This window comes from Fusarium tjaetaba (assembly GCF_013396195.1).
Source record: "Fusarium tjaetaba strain NRRL 66243 chromosome Unknown NRRL66243_c0000298, whole genome shotgun sequence".
Lineage (NCBI taxonomy): Eukaryota > Fungi > Ascomycota > Sordariomycetes > Hypocreales > Nectriaceae > Fusarium > Fusarium tjaetaba.
In genome coordinates this window covers 163-17,310 of record NW_023501494.1, presented here as the reverse complement: position 1 = coordinate 17,310, position 17,148 = coordinate 163, and the positions used below count along the sequence as shown (strand labels likewise).

The 17,148-nt window shown below is 49.4% G+C and overlaps 6 protein-coding genes across 6 annotated transcripts; 2 read left to right on the top strand and 4 right to left on the bottom strand.

Annotated features, from left to right (window-relative positions):
* Positions 1–90: 90 nt before the first annotated feature.
* On the bottom strand, positions 91–3,671 carry FTJAE_11679 (cyclopentanone 1 2-monooxygenase; the record flags this gene model as incomplete). Its single annotated transcript, XM_037344646.1, has 6 exons — positions 91–1,799; positions 2,392–2,711; positions 2,770–3,193; positions 3,249–3,346; positions 3,404–3,594; positions 3,660–3,671. 6 exons carry the CDS (start codon positions 3,669–3,671, stop codon positions 91–93), a joined length of 2,754 nt encoding a protein of 917 aa, XP_037201266.1.
* A 388-nt stretch (positions 3,672–4,059) lies between these two features.
* Positions 4,060–5,089, top strand: FTJAE_11678 (3-hydroxybutyrate dehydrogenase; the record flags this gene model as incomplete). Its single annotated transcript, XM_037344645.1, has 2 exons — positions 4,060–4,368; positions 4,430–5,089. 2 exons carry the CDS (start codon positions 4,060–4,062, stop codon positions 5,087–5,089), a joined length of 969 nt encoding a protein of 322 aa, XP_037201265.1.
* A 436-nt stretch (positions 5,090–5,525) lies between these two features.
* FTJAE_11677 (amino acid polyamine transporter I) lies at positions 5,526–7,162 on the bottom strand (the record flags this gene model as incomplete). Its single annotated transcript, XM_037344644.1, has 2 exons — positions 5,526–6,984; positions 7,041–7,162. 2 exons carry the CDS (start codon positions 7,160–7,162, stop codon positions 5,526–5,528), a joined length of 1,581 nt encoding a protein of 526 aa, XP_037201264.1.
* Positions 7,163–8,018: 856 nt separating this feature from the next.
* FTJAE_11676 (regulatory alcR) lies at positions 8,019–10,336 on the top strand (the record flags this gene model as incomplete). Its single annotated transcript, XM_037344643.1, has 3 exons — positions 8,019–8,154; positions 8,208–9,966; positions 10,285–10,336. 3 exons carry the CDS (start codon positions 8,019–8,021, stop codon positions 10,334–10,336), a joined length of 1,947 nt encoding a protein of 648 aa, XP_037201263.1.
* A 211-nt stretch (positions 10,337–10,547) lies between these two features.
* Positions 10,548–11,880, bottom strand: FTJAE_11675 (uncharacterized protein; the record flags this gene model as incomplete). The annotated part of the gene is made up of 2 exons (XM_037344642.1): positions 10,548–11,395; positions 11,448–11,880. The coding sequence occupies 2 exons, from the start codon at positions 11,878–11,880 to the stop codon at positions 10,548–10,550; spliced, it is 1,281 nt and encodes a 426-aa protein (XP_037201262.1).
* A 2,937-nt stretch (positions 11,881–14,817) lies between these two features.
* FTJAE_11674 (thioredoxin 1) lies at positions 14,818–15,183 on the bottom strand (the record flags this gene model as incomplete). Its single annotated transcript, XM_037344641.1, has 1 exon — positions 14,818–15,183. The coding sequence occupies one exon, from the start codon at positions 15,181–15,183 to the stop codon at positions 14,818–14,820; it is 366 nt and encodes a 121-aa protein (XP_037201261.1).
* Positions 15,184–17,148: the final 1,965 nt, after the last annotated feature.

The window sequence follows — 17,148 nt, the reverse complement described above, 5'->3', positions numbered from 1 at the left end:
TATCGCACAGGAATTGGTCGCTTGGCACGCGAGTGGATACTGTAAATACGAAAACAAGAGATTTGGTCAATGTTAAAGGGACGGAGCTGCCTAACTAAGTTCAAATCCGTCGTATCCCTTCTCAGCAGCGTCATCGAGTAACTCTCTATACAGCGGAATCCCACCAGGAAAATTCAGCGCCTCCCTCGGCTTCCCATCGATATTGGCGCCCATGTAATAGGAATTGGCCATGGGAAAGAGCGTATTCGCCGTCATGTCGTTCACCAGCTCTCTATACTTATCCTGTCCCTCCACAGTCGCACGCATGCGCTGCTTTCCCGACTCCCTTGCACTAACTATAGCTCCAACGATCCAATCGCCTTGGATCTCAACACATGTTGGGCCGTTGGATAAAGCTGTTGGTCCTTGGGGCCCATACATGAAGAACATGTTTGGAAAGTCGGCTGTCATCAGGCCGAGGTTTGTCCACGTTCCATTTGACCACTTCTGTGAAAGTGTCTCTCCTGCGCTGTTGGTGATGTTTATGGCTTTGAGGCCGCCTGTGATGGCGTCGAAGCCAGTGGCGAGAACGAGGGCATCGATCTCGTGGATCCCGCCGTCTGCTGTGACGAGACCGTTGGGGAGGACTTTTGTCACTGGGGTCTTGTTCACGTCGACGATGCTGACGTTTTCTTGATCGCAGACCTGGTAAAAGTTGCGAAAGAGCGCTGGGCGCTTAGTGCCGAAAGGATGAGGCGCTTTTGACGGTGCTAGCACTTCTCTCTTGACAGGATCTCTAATCATACTGCGGATCTTGCTCGACCAGAAGCTGTAGGCCTCGCGATTGGCTTCAAGATTCGTCAGAAGATCTCCGTACGCACCAGTCCAGAAGTGAAACCCGCCCTTGTCCCATTTATCTTGGAAAAATGCTCTCCTCTCTTCCGCATTGTGATCGAATGTACGCAGGTCAGATGGGCTAAAGTCATAACCCCCTTTGCTGAGAAGCCTCGACTCATACTTTTCGGGATACGAGTGCTTTTCGGCATCTTGTTCCTCTTTGGCGAGCTTGGCCTGATTCAGCGGCAGAGCCAGATTTGGAGTGCGCTGGAAGAGAACCAGGGACTTGGCCTGGGGACCAACCTCCTGCACAATCTGAACACCTGTGCTTCCTGTACCAACGACTGCTACACGCTTATCCCGCAGGTCCACGCCATCGCGTGGCCAGAAGCTCGAGTGGTGAATGACGCCCTGGAAGTCTTCCAAGCCAGGCCAGTCGGGGAATGATCGCTTGGCGGCGAAGCCCACGGCCGGGACAAACCAGTTAGCATGGATTTCGATGTCCTTGTCTGTCTTGATTGCCCACGTACTCGTGGCATCATCAAAGGAAGCGTCTGTGACCTTTGTGTTGTAGATGACGTCCTTGCTGAGATCAAGCACCTTATCGACATGTTCAAAGTACTTCTGAAGCTCGGTTGCAGTTGGGAGCTTCTCAGTCCAGTTCCAAGTCCTCCATACCTCCTCCATTGAGTACTCGTAAAGAGGAACTGGGGTATCGACTCTTGCACCTGGGTAACAGTTCCACTGCCAGACACCTCCGAGACCCGAGGCAGCTTCTATGATGACAGCACTAACGTTTTGTTTGCGGAGCTTGTGTAGGAGATAGCAGCCTGAGAAGCCACCTCCAATGATTGCAACATCGACTTTGCGACATTGGGGCTTGCTAGTGCCAGTGCTAGTGGCATTGCCGTTGACAGCGTGGTTGGAGACTGTGTCCCCAATGTCCCGGGCAAAGCCTGAGCTCACAGTTGCAGAAGGCATAACTAGGAAGTGTGAGATCAATTGAGTGATAGAGATAGATAGATGGTCGTCTTTAGGGTTTCAATCGTTGTCAAAGCAGGGCAATTAGCGATTTACAGCCATTTAATACTACGCCTTTTTTCTTATCCATTAACAGCACAGGTTCACCAAACCGTATTGGGATAAATACATGAGTACTCTTCCGCAATCATCATACGTATGTTCCGATTAGATATACGACGGAACAAATTCGCTCAATCTAGAGATCTGTTTATCCGTTTTATGGGTGAATGGATGTATCACAATGATACAAACTTTTGTTACGTGATACATGCAACTCGAAGCTGTCTATGCCGTCGTGGAGCTGATGATATCGGCCATTCCCGATGCAACGGCTCTTGCTCCGCACAGTATCCAAGTTACAATTAGTTAGCTTATCAGTATTGTTGATGCGCTTGTATTACTAGGCGCAAATGTACTTCTTATGCAACTGTAACCGTTCTGGCCACGCTCCCCCCGCGCCCTCCAACTCCCCAAGAAACGCATGCATCATAGCGACATTCTTCCATCCAAAGGTAGTAGTATGTCTATGTAGCCTATCTTTGAAGAAATTACGCAGCGGTGCGTTTGGAGACGCTGCCGAGGACATGAAGTACACCCAGGTGAGATAGTGGTCAAATACCGTTATGTCGCTTGTTGCTTCGATCTTTGACTTGAAGTCCTCCATGACAAGACTGACATTGAAACTTGGGCTGTTATGCTTTTGGCCATGCCAGACTGTCAGGATCGTTTTGAAACATTCCGCTAAAAAGGGCGGATTGTGCTTGTCGCGTGCGCATGACGCGGCGAATTCTTCGACAAAGCTGAAGGCTGCTCTCAATTGATCTGTGGCTGTGTCATCATCATCTGTGTGAGGAAGAGAGAATATCGTCAAGCTGCGTTCAAGTTAGCATCGCTGCTTTAAAGCAACAAGATCACGGAACAGACACATACAAGCCAAACTGCTCCGCCAGATACCTCTGAAGCTTCTCACCGCCACCCAGGCTCGAAAAGTCTACAAACTTGCGCATGTTACCGATGATGCGGGCAAGCGTGACGAAAGTATCCTGCGCCGCTATCATCTCGTCATACATGAGTATGAGCAGTGTCGCAGCAGCAAACAGCTGATCCGACGACGAAGCCGACTGTGTGCACACGCTGCGGGCGCCAGTTATGAGACCCCTGATTGCGGAGGCCTTATAGTGTTCGGCCTTTGAGGTGAACTGGGGATTGCCGTAGTATGCGAGGCGATGATACGCAGCTGCGGCGACGGCATCGAAGACGAGTGGAGATGACATTGCGAGGGGGAGGAGATGCATCTTGCATTCGTTATCGGCTTGGAGGACTGGACACATCCACGGCGAGATTTGCTCAGCGACTAGTAGGCAATCGCACATTAGTCACTGTTCATTGGGCGTTCAACATAAGCTCACAGAAGTTGGTTACCCAGTGCTCGGGCTGGCAGAGTGGCTGTTCGGGATACGGGCTAGGCGGAGCGGGAGAACTGCCATCATTTCCGCGAGTCAGTTGACTCTGGTCATAGGCAATCAGTAAAACTCCCGATACAACAAGGAATGCGGTTCCTCACCTCGGTGCTCGTGACGGTGAGCCGGCTCGTTCGTCGGGGCCGATCAGTCCGCCGTTGCCTATTGATCGGCTCGGCCATCCACCGAAACGTCCCATCAAGGCCATAGCATTCAAGGTTATCTCTGACGCATTTCCGGCAGTGCGGTAGTGTTCTATCACAGTTGATACGACGGCGTGAACAATTGCGACAGCCTGTCAGATTGGTGAGCTGAGCACTTAACTCGATGCGTGGGGGGGATTGTGAACGGACCTTTTACTTTGGTCGGCATGATTAGTATGAGTACTCTGCGTTTTCTTCAACCTTGGATAAAATGTCGAGCGCCGCGATATAAGAGTGGACCAGGGTTGATTGTCCATGGATCAGGTGAGAGGGCCAGACTCACCTTTTTATCTTGATTGGGGTAAGCTACAGTATCTCGGGCTTATCATGCACCTCCACTTTCCCCGCAACTCTGGATGCTACCACACAACGCACTAAGTTTAGTTTAGTGACCACCAGGGACTAGGCTGCCTTGGGAGGCCAAGGTGTTGGGGTTGCTACTGAGTCGTGGGGTTGCATGGAAGTACTTATTGTATGTATGCTTGTTAGTAACCCTTCTACCTGTCTCGATCCAATGCCCATCCCTTCTTTCCCTTATCCCTTCATCTCAACTCAGCATGTCTCAGCCTGTCAAAGGCAAAACTGCCATCGTCACTGGCGCTGGCAGCGGCATCAACCTAGCATTTGCCTCTTCTTTGCTTGCAAAAGGGTGTAATGTTGTTTTGGCCGATCTTGCCCTGAGGCCAGAGGCTCAGAAAGTGCTTCAAGAGCATCAAAAGGATACCAGGCCAGACTCCCATGGCATCGCCGTCTTCCAGGAGACAGACGTTCGAGACTGGCTCCAACTTGAGCGCATGTTCACAACAGCCAAGCAGCATTTCGGTCGCATTGACATAGTCTGTCCTGGCGCTGGCGTCTATGAACCTGTAAGCTTTTGCCCCCATATGATCAGGACTGACAATTCGTTGTTCTGACACTCTTCTCAAGCCTTTCAGCAACTTCTGGCATCCTCCTGGGACTTCAGCCAGCCGAGATACCATCAATGGCGGGCGATATGCCCTCTTTGACATCAATCTGGTCCATCCCATTCGCTCTTCTCAACTCGCCATATCTCACTTTCTCGGCGCCAAAGACAGGGAAAACAAGACCATTATACTCATCTCAAGCACGAGCGCACAGGACACCAGTATCGCGACACCCCTCTACGATGCCTCGAAGCACGCCATCAGTGGTTTTGTTCGCTCCCTGAGCAACCTCAGCTCAGCCAATATCCGTATTGCTGCTGTCGCGCCTGGCATCATCAAGACTCCTCTCTACACCGATAACCCCGAGAAGATGGCCATGGTTGACGGTTTGCAGGATGTCTGGGTTGAGCCTGAGGAAGTAGCTGAAGTCATGGTCGCTTTGATTGAAAGGGACACGATGAGCGAGACGATTGGAGAGTACCCTGAGAACGGAGATATTCAGATCAATGGTGGTACTATACTCGAGGTCACCAAGGGTCGGGCCAGACCTGTACATCCTTATCATGACCCAGGCCCGTCTGGACCAGGTGCTTTGGCTTCTAACATGGCTGCAGCTGAAAATGCTGTGATGGAAATGTTGAAGCCCGGATGGGGTGTGCCAGAGACCAGCAATGCTAAGTAGTATGAGGTAGATGACAATTGAGCCTTCTGTTCTGTAATGTTACTTGCGAATGGGCATAATGTGATTTTACTATCTGGGTGAACCGGTTTTAGCAGGAATGACTTGAGTCACCAAAATTTGCATCCTCCGTGACCTCCCAAGATAAGTCAGCTCTTGTTCTTTGACACAAATCGTATGAGGGCTTCGCAGGAGTCCAACTTCTCTCGTGCCAGATTGTGAATGGGATATAAATTGCAACGAGGACGAGGTAAGGCACGCGTTAAGCTCGACTAATCTCCAGAGTCAACTCTAATTCAGAATTCAATATGCTGGTCTTAATATGGTCTGTAGGTTCTGTGTCAAGACTCTTAAGGACACTAGCAAAATTGTTAATTTGAGTCTATCCATAAATCTACTGGATGGAAGCAGTGCATCTGCTCAAACAGACTAGCCACAATCAAGATTTCTTGATAGTTTCCATCTCTCCTTCATGACCCGAAGTTTCAACTACAACACCAGGCAGGTAGTCCTCCTCCATACTGGCCGCAGGACCTTTGTAGTGTTTCCTTCCATAGATAATGTACCATACAACACTCACAGATCCAAAGCCCATAAACACAACGCTGGAGTAGTTCATCGAACTGGCTGTTACAGGTAACGTGACGGGCATGCAGAATAGAATGATGGAGAAGAATATCCACGAAACCGAGATGCCGTTGACGAGGAAGCCCCAAGAGTGTAAAGAAAATGCGGATCCGTGAACTGGCTTCCGGGATCGGATGAGGGATGCAAGGATGGGTGTAGCGTACGATGTCGAGAGGCAGATGGTAGCAGTTCCAGTGAAAGAGTTGAAGGCAGATGACGATCCAAAGTAGATGAGTCCGAGAAGCATGCTCACAACAACATTGAGAAGCATGGCCATCAGCGGCATCTCAAGCTTCTTGTTCATGCGCGACCAGATAAGATGACCTGGGATAGCCCCATCTCTAGCAAAAGCGTATGTGTAACGGCTGGCAGCTGTGAAAGCCCCAATACTGGCAAATAAGAAAATTCCAATGATGAAAACAAGCAGTATAACAGCGGCAGCGTTCGATCCCGTGACCATCTTGAACATGGCGCCAATCGGCTGGTTGCTCGTGACGGCCAGAAGAGCAGCCACGTCGGGAAGAGTAAACAGGACGGGGATGAGAAACGCCAGGCCTACGAAGCCGGATACGACCACGGAGATGACCATGGCACGAGGGACTTCGAGATGTGGGTTCTGGACCTCTTCGCAGAGAGATGCGACGAGTCCATATCCGAGCATAACGTAACCACCTTGAAGTAGGCCAACAAAGAATGACCAGCCCGTCGGCCAACCGCTCGCCGAAGCGTCATAGTGTGTGAAGACAAAGCTAGCAGATCTTCTTGCTTTCGCCATGACCAGGAGAACAATCATGAAGACACCAACCGAAACAGCAGTCCATACCATAGCGCCAACATTTATAGCGCTAAGATACCTTGTCCCAAACACATTAACCGCTGCTGCAAGGAGTGTGAACGCCCAGAAAGCAAGCACAGTCTGCCAAGGCGTAGCCACGTATTCTTCATAGAACAGAGACGCTACCGAGAGAACAATCTGAGCGCCCGAGAAGTTGATGCTCGTCGTGACCAGAAAGTTCCCCACGAGGTTCAACCACCCCGTGATCCAGGACGCTATCGGTGCGTATTTCCTGGTCGACACCATCGCGGACCAGAAGTAGGGTCCTCCGGCGGTAGGATATACAGCGCAGATCTCTGCGAGGGAGGCAGCGATGCAGACGGAGCATAGTGTTACAAAGACCCATCCCCAGAGAACAGTGACGGACTGGCCGTTGACGAGGGTGATGTAAAGGGTTGTTGAGAGGCCAAAGGGAACACCCATGATAGCCACAGATCTATGTAGTCTCTCGTTAGATATTGCAGCTAATCAGGGAGTGTTTTTCCGACTTACAGTCCCAGAATAGTCCATATAGACAGAGTTCTCTTGAGTTCGTTCTTGTACCCAAGGTTTGCCAGGGCTTGATCAGCACTGGCTGCCTGACTGGCAGAGCCGGATTTCTCCAGAGTTGACATGATTATCTGAAAGTTATTGTAAAAAGGTGTTGCAAGGAGACATGGAGGGCTCTATGGGAGGATGTAATCATCGAGGATATTATACTGGTATCTTGTTCCGTTCTTCCGGCCCTTCATTCTTATCTCAATCATTGAGCTATCTTCAGATTCATCTGCTCGCGAGTTCGGCAAATGAGGCGTTCCATTACGGAATACATGATTAGACTGACACGACTCCTGATAAGCCTCTCATACTCACCATTTTATCCTAATCGGGTAAAGCTCTGGGGTCTAGAACTAACCCACCTTTCCCACCGCCCTCAAACCTAATACTTATCATGTGCCACGATCCCAACTTCAATTACAACTGGCCGATCTTTGATAGGGTATCAAGTTCTTAAGCCTCTTTATCTGTTGCGTAATAATGTCGTTGATTGCAGGATTTTTGCTACGGCGATCGTCGTTGTAATGGACCTGTGCCCCGCAACAAGCTAGACCACTTGGATATCCGCCCCGTCGGGGTCAGGAAGAGCAAGGGGTGGATGGTGACTAGATCTAATGTCCCACTGTACTCGGGATATCCGATGGTTCTTCCTCTGGACCCTTTCGTGCTGTACCCCGGATTTACTCCAGATTCCACCATCTCGCTTGACAAACTTTCCTGGTATGTTCGCCGATCTGCTACTCAATACGGGCTTGAACCCCGTTGACTTACCAGTCTGGGCACCTGGCCGCCTGAGATTGATGTAGACGACAACTGCTCCCTTCTGTTTCGTCCGCTTCACTCTGACATCCATTGCTTGTTGGACTTCACATTTGATCCTGTTCACTTGGATTCCTCCTATTCACAACTTCACTTGACCCAAGCCCAATCGCCATGTCTTTTCAAACCCCCAGACGCCAGAAACGTTCATGTCTCCAGTGTCAAAAGGCAAAGAAGGCTTGTGATGGATATGCTCTCAACAGAGACCCGGGTCCCAGCCCCAGTTCGCCAACTTCATCTAACAGCTCTGGTACGAAATCACTCCTTACGTTTCCCCGTCAACTCGACTTACCATGACAATAGATCAAAGTCCTATTTCAAGCATTCTTCCTTGCTCATATTGTCAGAAGACATTGAAGACATGCTCCTTCAACTCGATATGGGGTCTGGCTCGTGCACATGTAGACCAAGGCTCATATGATCCCAGTGTTCCTAGGGCTCTCAACAACCGAGTCTCCGATCGAACATTGTCTGCAAGTTCCCTGTCCCCTATCAAAACAGAAGCCGCCACAGCAACTTCTGTCAAGTCTACATCACAATCGGACGCAGAGCCTAGCCAGAATCACCAGAAAAGGGCCTCTCTTGAACAAAAAATATCGACAGTCCTTTCGCCCTTCACTGCCAGTGTCTTAATGACCACAGCTTTCAATAACCAGCTTATTACACGAAGTCTACTTCACATTTATCACAATGTTCTTGAGAATAACCTGTCCTGTTGGATATCCGAAGCAACCTGCCCCTACTCCATGTCATCCTCATCCCAAGAAAGCATTGCACCAACACATGACGATGCGGCCTACTCCATTCGTACCTTTGGACCGACCAACCCGTTTTATCAGTACATCATCTATTTGGACCGTGTCACGCAAGAACTTTGCAATCCATTATCTCACACAGAGGATATGGCGGTTTCCCGGACACTGCATCTTTGCATACTAGCCTTTGCGGCTCAATGGACTCGGAAACAGACCAAGAGGAGGACAGTATCGTCCACGAGTATTAGGCACCTACAACACTCGGATACATCAGCTACTATGCCAATGGACTGTAGTCTGCAATTACAACTTTGGAAGCAAGCAAGAACAGCCCTTCGACAAAACACAGAGATTGAATGTTTTAGGATTGTTTATGCTGAATTCGTCTTGGGCATCACCGAAAGACCAGAACAAAGATATAATCAGGACTGCAATAGCCAAAGGGATGATACCTGTCTACCAAGAGATCAACATTCGGTTGCTCATTCCATCGGACACATCATGTCACATGAGCTTCCTTCTATGCATCTGGAACAAGCTACGAGGAAAGTTTCTGCATTGAAATACCGCTTTGATATGGAGGAACTCAGGTTGAAGAGCCGACCTCGAGACATCTATGCTGTGCAACGACGTCGGGCCGTTGGTTTCATATACTGGCTCCTTGTAATGTTCGACACTATCCTCTCACCACTGAGCAAGCGCCCAGTTGTTATATCAGATGATCACTGCATGCCAGATTCAACAGTAAACACTGAAGATAAACCATGCCGATGGAAACTTGATATGTTCCTGAGGGACGACTCCGAAATGCCACAATCTCTACGCTGGCCCTGCTCAGAGGAAGTTGCCTCAAGAGCGATGATCAAAGCGGCGCCTATTAAGGTTTTACTTTATCGCCAACTATCCTATATCCAGAGCGCTTTGCAGAAGCAATCGAGCATTCAGAATATCATCGACGCCACAAAAGGAGCAACTACTGTCTGTCGATACTGGGACATGACGTACGCCTCATTCTTCCAAGGCCTGTTACGAGGCTATGATAGCGCTTCGCCAAAGCTTAAAAGCTGGGTTGTGTGTATCTTCACAGCCTGGAATCTCGGTACGCTTGTTCTCGCGGACTTGTCAGAACTAGTGCACGAGAAGGCAACTATTGGTGGCAACATCAGTCATGCACCAAACAGCTATGTGGATATGAGGCGGAGCAGTGCTATTAATCTCGCTGAACTCGCCGGCACTGTCGTTCCGCATGAGACGGGCCACTTCGACCAGCTTCCAGAAGGACATACCACGGTTCAAGAGAGTCCGCTGTTGGCAGACCCTTGCACGTCAATTCTGGTAGAAGCATTTACTAGATCCTCCCTCTACCACCTGTCAACAATTCATGAGCTTAAAAGACACGAGCGGTTCAATGTTGAAATGGAGGGTTATCGACAGAGTTTACAGTGGTTTAAAAGTTGTGTCAGAGCATTGACGTGTGTTTCAAAGAGATCGAAACTTGCAGGATCTATTGCAGAAAGTTTGATAGCAGCAGTCCGGGATTTATAGGGTATACAAGTATTCAAGTAGCTTGTAGGCCAATATCAATAAATCATGGTTGAAACGCTCACATACGACTGATCTCCAAGGTGCTTCTATGTTTCTCGAATAGACTGGACGACTGTGGCTAAGATATTGTAATCACCAGCGGTCAACTAAATTCAAGAGGATATGGGGTTAGGGGAAACAGGTCTTTACTATCTTCTCTATCAAAGCTACATTTTCTCACGCTTGATGTCCTGGAAGAGTCCACCTCAAAATCCAATCATACACGCCTGTTCCTGAGTCGTCTTTCTCCGTGCAATTCTGCTTCGGCAACTTGCATTCAATGGCCTTCGTCTTATCGTCTCATCTACTCCACGGGTTCCATTTGTAGAGAGTAGTAACCTTCAGCTAGGTTCGATTCATTCTCTTCCTCGACGCTTACCGCGCCGCGAACGCGAGAAAGCATGCCACGCACCATCTTCCAGGTGGTGCAAATCTGTTCAATATATGCGGGATCCCCAATCTCCGCCTCACGCACCTCCATCCAATGATGGTGAGGTCGCTTGGTTTCCTCGAGATCCTTTTCGGACCGGATCACCCACACGCGCGCAACGAAGCCGGGGTGGCATGTATAGTAACCGCGTTCTTCGATGGAGTAGTATTCTCTAATTAGAGGCTCAACCTCCCACCAAGAGAGCGGGCTGAACTCAACTTTGTTCTCCGCGACCCAAAGCCGGAAGCCGGCCCACTGTCCCCCAAGGGACACGTTGCCACGGCTGTACCCGTAAAAGCCGATGTTTGGTGGGGAGAAGCGCGCGTCTCCGGGTGAGAATGGTGAGACATCCTCTGGATGGCTGAGGTAATCCCAGCCATTCACAAATCTCCATGGAGTTCTGGAGTCTGCCCGGATTCCACGGTTGATAAAGTGGTCTTGGGCGGCCACTGAGTGTTCGCCGGCGCGTGCTATGCCCCAATCGTTGCCGTGAAACCGGGGTCCAACTACGTCAGGTCCAAACATTTGGAACCCTTCGATGTTCCATTCTCGGCCAACGTTCTCGATGATCAGAGAGAGTTTCTTGATTTTTGGTAGGCGGGAGAAAATTGGAATATCGTTCTCCATCGACATCTCAAAGTATGTCTCTGGCGGAGCGTCAGACGGCCCACCCTGGTTTGACCCATGGCCGGAACCGTCGCTCTGGCCGTCAGTTTCCGGAGCTAATTCCGTCAGCAAATGATATCCTATGTCAAAACTTTGGGTGATACTTACGAGCTTCTCCTCGGCGGAGCGAGACAGCGCGAGATACACTCAGCACATTCTCGACGGGCAAGGCATGACGATGGTAACCTTGGGTAGCTCGTGGATCCCAGGACATAGAAGGCCGAAGTGCAGGCAGTCGCATGTCGACAACCTGGAGAGTATCGTGAAGGGGGTCGATACGGAAGGGCACGCCACGGATGCTAGACATGACGACACCCCCATCGCAGCCCACAGCCTTCAAGCAGCGCACTTGATCTGCGAGCGAAGCGATGTCGTTGTTTGTCTCTTGAAGTGCCTTAAAGGTTCGTTCCTCGTAGTTGTCATGGACCCATGCGATACTGCTATATGAGTACCGAAATGGTACGGTGACTGAGGGGAGCGCGTGGAGCACAATTTTTTTGCGCATCTCCGTAGGGAGATCGGCGAACGGGAAGGCAGGCATTCTGTTATTTAATGGTCAGTACAGACGTTCGAAATGCAGAGTGGGGGACTTGTCCTTACGTCGACGTAGATGACTGAAATTGACCTGAGTGATGGGCGGTGGTGTTAATCTCGAGAATACGTGTCTTGATAGAATTTCCGGGGCTCTGAAAGGAAAGAAGGTATGGTGAGTGGTGAAATAGTAGTTGGTAGTGTGAGGTAGATGGGGAGGGAAGAGGTTGATAGAGTTGAGAGATGAAGTTGTAAGATGAGAGATGGGGGGAAGATCGAGGTAGGAAAAGGTTTGAGGTAAGCAGTTGTTGTGGAGATTAATCATTCACCGTCACTGCCACTGGCACAATAGAAGGGCAAGATAGAGGCCACTCGATCGCCAGTGTCAGCCTCAAATCAACAAGCCAAAGGTCAGGTTTGTGTTTAACCAGTGAACAACGTGCTTCGTGAATGCGACCGGGACTTCTGTTCCACTGCTCAAGTTGAGAAGAGAAGAGCATTGCTCAAGTATCCATAACGCCGGTCGACGGTCGCGACGCGACTTCCAGTGTAGAAGTAGGTCGCTGGGCTGTTCCCAGGGCTGACTGGCGGGCTTAACGCGTAACTTCGCGGCGGTTGCAGTGGACGCGTTGCTAGATGGTACATTTCGACAGTCAGCTTGCACCACAGCAACTCGTCTGCAGTGGCAGGTACCATGTTCAGCCCGGTCTCCATCCCCGTCTCAGTGCTCGGTGTTGGTTTCTTGTCTCGTTGAGATTTAGCCATCAATCTATTCCAATATCTAGCCATTCACTCTGCTCTGCCAGCCCCGACCAGCTCGAAAGACCTATCATCCCGTCCATTATATTACTTGGATCCTCTTATTCTCAGTCCCTAGTTGCGCAATAAGGACCTTGGGATTAACATTACCCTTAGTTCTATTGTATCGAGGCTCACAATTCTCCCATCCTCAAGTCTGTGCCTCCCAACCCTTCGCTTGCCTCTTTCTCTCCAGACAAGGGGCATCTTTCAGACAACCCTGCAACGAGTGACACAATGGCTGACGTTATATACAGATATGACAATCTGTTAACCTCGGACTCATCTGTATATGCTCAGACACAAATCCTGATCCCTACAACTCTTGGGATGCGATGCCCAGTCGATCCCAAGCCGTCATATCCAAGACCATTCAACCGTCTTCCAGTGAAGAAGCCCAGACAAGGCTGAATTTTCCCGACAATTCCAGCGGCAACTCACCGGATTCTTCACGACGGGCTTCTTCTCGGGCCTCCCGTAAACACCGAAAGTGGAATTGGCCCGAGTAGTGATGGAGTCTACGAACCTGGTGTCGATACTCAAGGGAATCATGTTAACACTGCACTCTGAAACCCGTCATCCAAACTTCGATTTCATATGTTACAGCTCATGGGCGCCTTTGTCATCCACCAGAAGATAACAGGAACAATCGTTGCTAACGGCCTCGATACAGCAAAGACATGCACCTGAGACCTTCGGTACCCTGGCTATTTCACGTCACAAAAGGCTCAAGAATCCTACAAGTGCGAATCAATGGAGCCGAAAGCTATACCTATACCCTCCTTAACTGATGCAAACTTTTAACCAATCCGCCGACATCGGGAAGGATTCCAAAGTCCAGCACGTCACATGTCGAGTTCAGTTGCTTCCAGGACGTTACGTACGAACAGCATGTCGAGTGGCCATAATCCCATCGTCCTCCGAACAACCAACACTCGCTTGTTTGGGTAACAAGTGGCGACGGGATAGGCGAACCTGGTCCATACTTTGGCGTAAGAAGCTCAAGCTTGTAAACTTTTGCTACAAAAATACAGAAATCAGTCTGTGATCCCCCATGACTGCCATTACAATGATATACAGCAAAACAGACATCGCATTCACTTTATCGAGGACGACTCATTCCGATACCACAGAGTTTCGTTGCTACCTTCCTTGGGCCTGCACCCTGCATCTTCAGCTGTGGCGGAATAGAATCGACGCACTGTTCACCTTGACCCTGTTCCTACATGCGCCGCGACAGTTTTCCGACGTAGCACGTTTCTTTCATAGTATAGTTTGTTAGGAGAACAATACCCTCTACTGTTCTCCTCAGTCATCGCTCGTTGGCAGAGGGTCTTGAACGGGCAAATGCTTTTGAAGGCGTGGTTTACCTCAAATAAGTATGTTATTTCCTATTCGACTTTAAAACGATATATCGACGCACTGTTAAAAGAACCGCCTTGAACTTCCTCATTATCGATGAATGACAATCCAAACTGAATATATATTTGTTTCTAGTGTCTAATTACATCCCAATTAATTACTTTTGAGCTCTCATTGTGATCCCGTCATAATTCCCCCGCGAAGTTGAGCGACATTTAGACAAGTCCACAAGTCCCCTACCCTGAACGTTGTCAAAAGTCTCAGCAAAATGACACAATTCTGTCGGTAAGTCGAACCCTTGAAAGACCCTACGAATATCTCGCCGATCTTACCGAATTGCAAGGCTAAAAGACTCTTGGCCAGACTTTGTGGATACGATTGGGTCACTAACCGCTGTCAATTGTCATTGCGTGTGACACCGATGCTGATCCCCGGGTCTTGACATGACGATCGCAATATCACGATGCAACTTGAAACATTAGCTACCAGCGAGTAGCAATTCATCGTCATACATTGATTCATAGCATTCCTCTATCGATTGTTCTCAAAGTCATCGAGTCAGAAAGACCTCAAATGACGCTATACATCTGTAGTAGTCGCGTTTCATCATAATCCGGAAACAGACATGTCTGTTATTCCCTTGTCCCGTCACAAACCATACTCAAAGCATCACCCCTCCACAATGTCCGCATTCCAGTGCCAACACGCTAAAGTCAAAGACCAAAAGAACAATCCCAAACTCCACGGGCCGATCCCCAGGAGTAAAATCCCCGAACCTTTTCTCCGTTTACGCTCCAGAAACCCTCTTCTGCGCTAGTCCCCCCAACTTCTCAGCAGCGGCCCCCAGACTCCTTGGGTCAGCGCCCTTGATCTCGACCTGCCCGTTGACAGCGACTTGCTTGCCCTCCTTGAAGAAGAGGAAAGTCGGCATGGCTGTTATGCCGTACTGGCGCGCGGCGTCCTGGACGTGGTCTACGTTGACTTTTGCGAAAGCGAGGACGTTGTCGACGCTGTGCTTGGTGGCGAGTTGTTCGTAGACGGGGGCGATGGCTTTGCAGGGGGGACACCAGTCTGCGAAGAAGTCGACGGCGACGTATGTTGTTGACGAGAGCAGCTTTTGAAGCTCATCGTTTGAAGTGATGTGATGCACCATTTTTGCTGGTATTGATCTACAGAGATCGGCAGTGAATTCAAGATGCGGTGAGATGAGAGCTCGATTTAGTTTCGGCAGTTGAAGTGAGTGATCTTGGCGTTTTTTGAGTCTGCGATGTGTTTTATATCGTTGTTTTTTGCTCTTTGCCTCCGCTTTCTCATGGATCTTGAGAGAATCGCAAAGAGCCGCTTTGAAATGGGAACTGCATCACGTGATGTTGCGCAATTTGGTGATTCCTCATCAAGGTCGATTACTGAGCCACGTGTAAGCCACACAATATTATGTCATGATTTGAGGCTGAAGAGCTCGGACAAATTAAGATCAACGAAACGTTTTAGCGAGAACAGAAAATAACTCAAAATGCAAATCATCAAGGTTCAGTCCCTGACTCTGTAAGATCTGACAAATGACCCCAACCACGGATATAAAAGACGTTGCTTATTAGGTTACAGCTGACATTTTTTGCGTTTCGACTGGGTTTCTACTGCGCCGCTTATTATTATTCTAGAAGGAAATATTAGGCATTGCTTTTTTGGTGTCTTGCATGCCCCAGACCCAAAACTACCCTGCAACGATCACAAGCTACTGTACGTAATATCAATCAGCAATCGTCGCATAACATGTTACAAGTTACCCAGTCTCGGCCCTTGGTCAATTTATCACCTCCCTCTTAAGGCTGCCTCCCGCAGTGAAGTGGACATTTATACGGGGGTTCATTCGCTAAGGTAAAATCCGGAATCATCTCCGGAGGCCGAGTCACCTTATAACCCACCATAAAAGGGTACAGTACACAGCTCCATTGCTTGGCCAGCTTGGCTATCGCGGAGGCTATGAATCTTACCCCGGATGGAACAAGTTATTGAGAGAGTAATGCAATAGTTCAGGGGAATAATATCGGGGAACTTGGGTCGGTTATCGTTTACCGATACGCACGTGTTAGAAAAGCCAAGACTGTAGCCGAGAAGCCAGGCCTAGGAGATAAAGAGCAGGTAACATTTACCCAGAATCGATAGCTAAGAAAAAGAGGCTTGCATAGAAGCGAAACGCTTTGATGCAAAAAGAAGCTGAATGGAAGGGAAAAAAAGAGACATGTCACTCATGAAATAAAAAAGAAACGCCTCCCACGAGTCACGTAATTCGAGATGCCTTATTCGGTAAGTGGGGATCTATGCTCCTCTTTGACAGGACTAGAAGCAGTTAATCAACGCGCACCATCAATCAATTGTGTGCCAGCTAGGTTAATATTGGGTGGCCCGGATAACTCGGTCTCAACTTCAAGATAAGCGTAGAATGACAAGAAGGAGGGGGAGCTGAGACAATATCTGTTACTGACGATCCGGCTCAATCTTCCATTTGTCTTGTGGGTGCTAGAGTGACCGAGTCAAGTCCCCTGATGCCCACGCGATCGGTCGCTTGGCGCACGAGACTAGCAAAGTCTATTGGCGACCATGAGCCCACTGTAAATCAGCGCCTAGCTCGTTCGGGGAGATAGAAAACAGGGTCAGCGGGCATGATCCGTTGCAGAGGGCAGAGGCACGGAATGAAGACGTTACGCGAAGGCTGGAGCGCCGCTGTCGCAGTTGTACCAGTATCTACTAGTTCGCCACCGAAGGGGAAAAAGAGCGCTTTCAATCCTTCCAGGGCTTGGTCTGCTTTTGGCTTTGTTCAAGACAGGGTAGTGTTCTAGACGTGACATGATCTACTGGCCCAGCTCTTGCATCAAGGATGTCCGTCACCCATGCCCTGTCTGCGTGCTGTTGGTTACTGCTACTGCATCAGTGGCCTGCAAAACGTGGCAAAGACTGCATTGCCATTCCTTCGATCGTGCAGTCGTCGTTCCCACTGAACTGAGACAGGGATGCTTAACGAATCAGATCCTCATCCCAGCTAATGTGACCGACGACAACCGCTTCGGTCCAAACGATTTGAACAATCAGTGGCGTAGGTGAAAAACGGGACTAATGT